Genomic DNA, 8,938 nt, shown 5'->3' on the forward strand with positions numbered 1-8,938 from the left:
GAGTTCCTATTTTATTCAATGAGAAATAATGTACCACTATCATCACTCATTTTGTGATCAGATTGTCTCAGTTTAAGCTATGGGAGGCCCCATCAAGCTGGCTTCCAAAACACCCGTCATTCTTTGAACAGATCTTTACTTTCTGGGGTAACAAGATTTTCCAGGTTCATCTTGTATTTTATGCCCCAGCCTGGATTCAACAATTTCTTTGAGAATCCCTGTTTCATGGTGTTTAGGCATCAAGATCTGGACACTTGGTATACTCTATGCAACTGGATGTTGGTGTTGCCAGATGCTCTCAAGAAAGAGAGCCACGAAATATATCTAGGTATATATATACACATGTGTATTTTAAAACATGCACACACACATTTACTTCTATATTTATTTCTGTATTATCTATCTATCAATGAAAAACCATGAAGTCACACTGATATATCCAATTCTAATCAAATTCTAATCACTGTAGGGCTTATTTTAGCTTTCCTCCTTTTCAAATTTGTAACTATCTCCTGGCAGTCAGATACATGGCTCCCATTGGCCATTCACTTATTTGATCAGTCTACCTGAATACAGTGTCCTTCTGTTTCCTCTCTTGACCACATGTCTCATGCAGGCTGCTATGATTAATTCTTGCTTCCATATCCACTAAACCATTGGCCTTTGGTGTAAATTCCTTCTCATTGTCTGTCTCTCTCTCTCTTTGTCTACACATGTACACACCCACCCACACACACACACACTGGTTTACCCCATGGGTGAGATATAATCATAAACTGATCTGATACAAATTAAATGGACAGTATCTTCAATTAGTGAACAAGTTAAAGACTATAGTGATAGAAATGACTACTCTTCCTTCTTTTAAGATGGAATTTCTCTTCAAATAATGACAATATTTAAATATAAGTTAATTCTTTCCTATTAAAAATAATCTACCTGATTACCTGTAATACATTTTCCTAATACTCAAAATTCAGTGATGGGTTTTTCAATTTTTGAAAAGATAAACTTAAGGCTACTAGTTTTTCACAAAGGCAATTTCCTTTTTCCATTAAAATATCTGAAAGCACAAGAGAGTCACATGATGCAAGGAAGATTAAAAACCATATCAACATATAATACAAAGTTTTGCAAGGTGTTTGCATAAGGCAGATGATATTATGCAAATGCCTAAGCCAAACCTTTACATCAACAGGCAACACTGTCTATATATTTGCTGGAAAATGTATTGAAATGCACAGAGTTGCTAGACAACACATGGAATTGCCATATTGTTGTCAAAATCTGAGGTACGGCGATGTAAGGAGTTTGCTTGCAGGCTGTGGCTTTACTATTTCTCTGTGATTAGTTGTTTCTCAGTGGCTACATTGCTCTACTCTGTGAGCCAATATTCGCATTTACATTACAGACCACGGTGTGAAGGATGTTTCTTATTAGCGAAGCATCTATTTGATTCTTCATTGCTCTGTAGCTTGTGTCATGATTACAAGGAAGTTTAAACTCCGATACTGACACACCACAACATATTTATGAGCCGTTCTTCTTTTGTGTTTACTTTTCAAGATTCTTTATGAAATTGATGGCCCAGGAGAGAGAGGGCATCCTAAATGCTGTAGGACCACAATTAACGTGAGAAATGTAATTGATGACTGGGCTCTTAAAAGCTACTCTCTGCCAATATGCCTCAGTCTCTGCTCCTAGTCTCAGACTTGCATTTAGCTTTCAGACATTCTAGCAATTAGACTATGGAGATTTTATACCTAACAGTTCAACTCATTAATTCAATGAGTGTAATAGATCCTTGGCATGTTTGGATTGAAATTTTGGACAAATAACAAGTGCTCTCAAGTAGATTTTGCTTTAGGACAAATTTGAATCTGTCAGGCTGTGTGTGCGGTTTGTGTATGGAGCCTGTTGCTTACTGGTGAGTCTGCCCAGCGGACCCTGGAGCCTGCTGCTCAGCGTAGTGGCATTGTTTCCTTCTGGCAATTACGGTAACAGTTACATGGGAAAGGACATGCTTAGTGGTATTCTCCAGTTTCAGGATTCACAGAGCTTTTCTGTCACTTGTTAAGGTCATGGGTCCAAAACTGTAATACTTCATCTAATTCCAACAGTGTTTGGAACCAGTGGATTACAGTTACGTTGTAATTGTTGCTAAATTGGGATGTTGACCTCTAGTTAGTGGTTAGGCATTTGTTCTTTCCCTCCCTCTGTCCCTCCTTCCTTCCTTCCTCCCTTCCTCCCTTCCTCCCTTCCTTCCTTCTCTCTCTTTCTTTTTTTCTTTCATTTAATATGGCTGTTGATCTCTAATCCATGATTTTATATTACACAAAATCTTTTATCATCAATCTTCCTCCCACATTTATTCAAGACAATGTTTTCTCTATGCTGTAATCAATCTTTAGTGTATATATATATATATTTAGATTCTGAAAAATCACGTATATTCTTTTATGTTTGTTCAGTGTTTTCATCTCCGTTCTTGTCTGGTGCTTACTTTGGTTTCTATTTGTATAACCATATTTAATTGCAGCATTAGTTAGCTGGAGTCAGAAAGACCCGGGCTGAAAATCAGCTCTGAAAACCACTGTCTGTGTCTGTGTATATCTAAAACCAGGTGGTATGTGTACCTATTTCAATGGGGTTTATTCTATGTATTGAAAGAAATAACATAGTATAGTGCTCATCCCAAACCAGTCGTACAGTAAAAAAGAAAAAAAAAGTTAGAATATAAATTCTACAAGTGCTGAGATATTCACTAATGTTCACAAGCACTTACTACAGTCCTTGGCACCCAGGAAACACTCAATAAATACCTGTCAGTGATTGCTGTTCTTAGGCTACTATAGCCCTCCTCTCAATGCTTTGAAGATGACAGATAAAAGAAATATCTATAAAGTACGTAATAAAAGGTCTGATGTGGAGTATTTGATTTTGCTAGAAATATATTTGCAGGAGCTTGTCATCCAGTCAATGATTGGTTTAGATAGCGTTCTTGAGAAAACATCTTCAGAAAGGCTAACAGTCTTTTGTTTCATCCTTCTCAGGCATCCTATTTTCATTGGTGGTGATGCTGTATGTCATCTGGGTCCAGGCAGTGGCTGACATGGAAAGCTACCGAAACATGAAAATGAAGGACTGCCTGGATTTCACCCCTTCTGTTCTGTATGGCTGGTCATTTTTCCTGGCCCCAGCTGGGATATTTTTTTCTTTGCTAGCTGGATTACTATTTCTAGTTGTTGGACGGCATATTCAGATACATCACTAAATCAACTGTTGCCACAAGTATTTTCTTGAGAGATTTTAAAACAAGGAATACTTTTTTTCCATTTTGTTTCATTGATCCCAGCATAAAGTTAGTAGATATAACTTTTTAGTTGCTATTCAAATTAATCATTTTACTAAAATTTTCTTCAGTAAGAAGGTCCTAGAATCTCTCCAGACACCAACAAGCCTCCATCTTGTCTAAGTGCTGTCAAGGACCTAGTTCTTTAGGGAATAGGTAAACAGGTCTCCCTTTCATTGAACATGTTAGAGTTCATGCAGGTCGCAAAGGCCTGATAATAGCTTAATACCATGACATGGGGAAAATCTCGATAGATTTGGCTTAAAGTCTCCTTGGCATTCACTTCTGCTAATTAAAAAAAATCCTTGAAGAATAATTAAGAATGGGCAAGGTTGTCAGAGAATTTATTTTGTTTCTTGCCCACACAGATAATATCCACATACACATTCACTGGCTCTTGTGAGCAAATGAATTTAAAAATAGACAGCAGTTGTTCTAATTAATGGGAGCCATGTACTCACCAGTTAAAATGGGCCACAACAAACAAGACTGAGAGCATGTACTTATCTTGCTTTTTCACCAACAGTGGTTTGGTTACCTAGTTTTATTCACTTAATTGTGCATGCTTACATAAACTTTAAACTACATTTAAAACTAGCAAATCTGCATACCAAATTATGTATAATGTAGATTGAATTTTTATGAACTTAAAGTGAGTTAATTGTATAATGTAATATTGTTTAAAATATGTAAAAACCAAGCATTTCATCTTGGTCCATAATTCTATTTGATATTTTAAAATTCTCATTTAAAAATTATATTGCTATCATTCAGCATGTGAAAATTTATTGATAAAATGTGATTTTAATATTCTTTAGCTATAAACTTTCAACATATTTCCATATGAGGATTATAATAGCCCTGCTTTATTAAAGACCATAAAATATTAACTTTCCCTAAGATGTTATGGGTTCCAGTTCTTCTGATCATTTGATTCCTTTAATTACTGTCCCTCAATTTCTTCATCTTTACAATAGGTATATTAACATTTATAGATCGACTATTTCCTTTAACCTCCTAGAAGAAAGTTTTTGTGGGGAAAGATAATTCTGTATTATTCAGTAGCATAGACATTTTGCATATCAAAGATGTTCATTTGGCACTAATGTTGATTGAAATCAAATCCATCTGAGATGCCTAGCTCGTATTTGCATTCTGGAAGCCTCCATCGCAGGGGAGCTCGGCAGGTTATGTGAGCTTTGTTGGAGGTGCGGTGTTTCATTCTGAAGCTGTTGTGAGGACAGAGAGGCATGGCCCACAGACAAAAAAAGTCACCACCCAGAAGATGCTCTGGGATAGAGGAACTGCTCCTTTTCATCAGCTCTTCCAATGCCATGGGAGAGGTGATCCCAGTCTTCTCTGTACATCTTGTGCTTTTCCATTAAGACTTGTTCCAGTGGGAAGGAGCTTTGGAAAAATTGCAAAGGTCTGAATCTTGAGGGCATTTTCATGACAGAACTTGCCAATAATAATAATAATAATAATCATAATCATAATAATAAAGCTCCAGAGGCCAAACTGGTTTCTCAAGTCATTTCAGTGATATCATTGAGACGTTTTTGTGGTACTTTCCTTTGTCTTTCACTGTTTCATTTTTATATTGCTTCATTTACTTGTTTGCTTTTGGCTTTCTTATTAGAAAAAATAATTATGAGGTCTGTTGTGCATGTTGACTGTGATATTAAGTTATGGCATGTCATTAAGTTTTCCAGACGATGTTGGATGTATCTGATTAGTTCATGTCATCTGTAAATACAATTCTTTTTTGTAGTACTTTGGAATGGAGCCTTTTTCTGGTGTACTGTATGCCATTTAAGTTTCACATACAAGCTGCTTTCAGCAAAGGCTTGAATATTTATAAATTTCAGATGGTTATCCTCACTTTATAGTACACTTAAGTGGCTACCATATATTTTTTATATGACAATTGTCTGAATAGCTGATGTGTATGACAGTTTTACACAGATTTGCACTTTGGAAGTATTTTATAATTGTAATGCATCAATCAAATAAATTTCAAGCACATTTCTTGATCAATTTACCAGCAACCCTCTGAAGGAATGAAGGTGAGTTGTGATTGCTATGTCAATGAGTGAAATATACTTAAAAATGGCAGAGATATATAGTACATTATTGTAGCAACCTTATATCTGATTTGAGATACTGTGTTGCCAAATGTCCATGTTATGTTTATTTCTCTATTGGTTGTATTTATTAATTTTTAGAAGCCTTTAAACTGTGTTAGAATCTTTTTGAAAAATGTTGATTTTGCATCATAAAGTTTCAATTTATCAAGGATATCTTTTCAGTTACACTTTTAGAAAGAGTGAATAAAAAGGGCAGTGAGTTATGCTCTTGGACTTGGTGAAAGCTATCATCTCTCCATATTGTATTTGTTCAGCTGGTTTAATTCACTCAGGTGGATGATTGCACATACATTGGAATTGGCTGGAGAGACTACACAGAGAGGTTTAATGATCATGTACAATTTGAGGGTTGATGGTAGGGCTTTCTAAAAAAAGTAATATCAAGTGTGCTGTTAGTATTCATTTAGTCATTTTTATTACTAATCTATAAATATATTTATTAAATTTGAAGATTAAATGGAATTATAAAGGAATATATTGGAGGAAGTGTCAGTGTTGGTAATTATTCATCTATTTATCTGTCTGTCATCAATATATATGGGTGCATGTCTGTGTATATTTGTGTGTATGTAAGTGTGCATGTGTATTATATGTTTGGGTAGAAAGAGATACATTGAATGGTATAAATCAATATATTTGAGCTAAGCAAGTTAAAAAAAATCAGTTATCTTTGGGAACAGCAATCTATTATTGTTGTTTCCCTGAGTGCCACTTTAACTGTTTCGCTCAATGGATGGTGGTTTATTCAGTTCAACACGTAATTTGATTTCTATTTTCTTGAAAGTAACCATGTTGGACTTACAAAGAGACTTAGAATGTCAGAGGTGTTAGGCAGATATTGGATACCAGTAAAATTGGCTGGATATGTCTGAAGGTCGGTGGAATTGTGAGAAAGACCAATGGTGATGGGGTTACATTGAAGAAAATATAAGATGAGCTAAATCAAAACCAGATTTGATTTTTGTGGGACTCCACCAGAAGTGGAAACTCATAAACAAGAGATGAAACAGAAAACTACATTTTTATTGATTGTATGAAGGAGTTAAATATATGGAGACATTTCCTCAGTGATGATCAAGGGTAGGTGGGGAAATTCCAATAAGAATGTAGGATGGCAATACCTTAGATATGTTAAAAACCAAGGAGGATGGGGATATAGTATCTTTCGTATTATAATAAGCATAAAGTTAGCAAAGGGACATTTAATTTGGTTAGCAGGGAAGATAGGAAAGAAAGAAAGGAAAACATCCAGTTACAGATTAGACTTTCTGAACTAACTCCCCAGAGCAAGCGTTAGGGGCTCCATCTTCAGATCAGTGAGACAAACCTGGACTAGCCTGTGAGAGTGGGATGTATCAGAGACAGCAAGTCTGGAACGACAATGGAGATGCCCAAAGAGACCCACTCAGCTTTTTGAAAGATCATCCCTCCTGCCCATAGGATTCAGCTATGACTGAAAAATTGAAGGGGCAGTTGGACGGTTGAACTTTATAAACGATCCGCTTCTAGATGTAAGGAATCATATGATATATCTAATAATTCTATTTAATCCCATCTATCTATCTATCTATCTATCTATCTATCTATCTATCTATCTATCTATCTATCTATCTAATCTATCTACCTATCTCTAAATTATACAGTTAAATTGATCTCTATATAGATAGATACTCTCTGTATCTATACATTGTCTATATAAGTAACTAAATTAGAATGATTTGGATTCTTCAAATGATGATGGTTTTCCTAGTTCACTGAAATGACAGGATAGTTTACCTTGGGTTTATGAAATAAGCATGGTTGAAATAATGGGCATCCTGCACGGATTCTGAATATTTTGCAGATAATTTAGGGAAGGAGAGGGCTCACTGGGATAAAATAAGTGCACATGCAGCAAAGATTTTAATATTCTCATTCTTCTGGACGTCTAGGAATTACAGTGACATAATTCACTGAAAATGTAGGATAGTTGTCTTTTTATATGACAATTCATTTTTTCTTTTCTTAGCATTTTTCCCCATTAATTCTAAAGAGAGACTGCCACTGTTAAAAAATTCACCAGTGCTTACACAGAGTATTGATGTTAAAAACGACCTAAATGAACAGATATTTAAACAACAAAGACTACCAAAGAGTGATGTGTAAAGAATAATGCTTATTGCCTCATATTTTGGTCTAGCATATATAAAGGCACTGTAAGAAAATTTAATGTATTGTTTTCATCCCCCGAAAGTTCAAGGGAAATTTTTCTCAAAAACTTTTGTGGGTGTATGTAACTATCTGAAAGATATATGAAGTAGATAGTCGGATTAACTTGTCTATGTGTACCTATAACCACATACTTAGGCATGTGTATGTATATATATGTCTGTGGTATGCATGTATATGTATATATGGATTTGGATAAAACTATATACATATGTCTGTGTGTATGCATATAGAACTATATACACGCATGCCTCTATATGTCTGATTACACATGCATGCACACATATATACACATAATGTATGTGTATGTATGTAAAGTGTATACATGAACGCATAGAAGAAATGCTTACATTATATTATATGTGCATATACACATATCCAAATATCTGTCTCAGGCATTCCCAAACTCTTAAGTTTTGCTGGAAAGGAGGGCATATTTTATCTTTCTGCTATTGCATGCTTGTTGCACTGGTGAGTGAGGATTGGGGCAAACAACAAGTGCTACCACGGCCTTCTCTTCCTTGGATCCAGAGCATATGTGGTGGTGCATATAGAATGAACTAGTCATGTTTTCCCTGTAAATGCCAGTGGCCATGATTGTGTCTTTGAACATGTTCTGCACACCAACTGGCAATCGATAGCAGTCAATAAGTATTTATTTAATAGTTATAAACCTTTTTGGGCAAAATGATTTCTTTCTAAGGCCACATGTCTTAGTTGGTTTATTCTTTCAGTCCCCTTGCAGAAGATTATGCTGATTGGTTCCCTGTCAGCTCCTTATTTGGGTCCCCTGAAGGGAGGCTCCTAGGGTGTTGTGTGGAAGGTGATGAGCCTGTGTTTGGAGAGTTGATTTCAAGTCCTTGATTTTAAACTTGCAATTTGCCAAATCATTCTACTTCACTTTTACTCAGTTTCTTCATCTGAGAAGTTCACTAGTTTATTCAACAAACAGTAATTGCATACATGCTACTTGTCACAAATGGCACTAGATGTTAGATACATATTATTGAACAAAACAGACATGGTCTTTTTATTCTTCAAACTGAGTTTCAAGCAAGGGATATAGAGAACAGACAAGTGAGAAAAATAACTTTGACTTTATCAATTGTGATAAATCCTCTAGGGAAAAATGCATAACAGACATAATGAGAGATGAAACTATGCTTGTTGGATAATAAGAGAAATTCTTTCTAAGGCAAGAATTCTGACTATTCCAATACACAAAATACAT

At 35.4% G+C, this 8,938-nt stretch overlaps 1 protein-coding gene across 3 annotated transcripts in view; it reads left to right on the top strand.

Annotated features, from left to right (window-relative positions):
• TMEM182 (transmembrane protein 182) overlaps positions 1-5,972 on the top strand; it is an 81,062-nt gene extending 75,090 nt beyond the window's left edge. For all 3 annotated transcript variants that reach the window (XM_019021456.4, XM_019021458.4, XM_004031538.5), the window contains one exon: positions 3,054-5,972. In XM_019021456.4, the coding sequence (XP_018877001.1) occupies positions 3,054-3,274 (221 nt within the window). In that variant the 3' untranslated portion in view covers positions 3,275-5,972. The remainder of the gene's footprint in view (positions 1-3,053) is intronic.
• The last annotated feature ends 2,966 nt before the right edge of the window (positions 5,973-8,938 follow it).

This window comes from Gorilla gorilla, chromosome 12 (genome assembly GCF_029281585.2).
Source record: "Gorilla gorilla gorilla isolate KB3781 chromosome 12, NHGRI_mGorGor1-v2.1_pri, whole genome shotgun sequence".
Classification (NCBI taxonomy): Eukaryota; Metazoa; Chordata; class Mammalia; order Primates; family Hominidae; genus Gorilla; species Gorilla gorilla.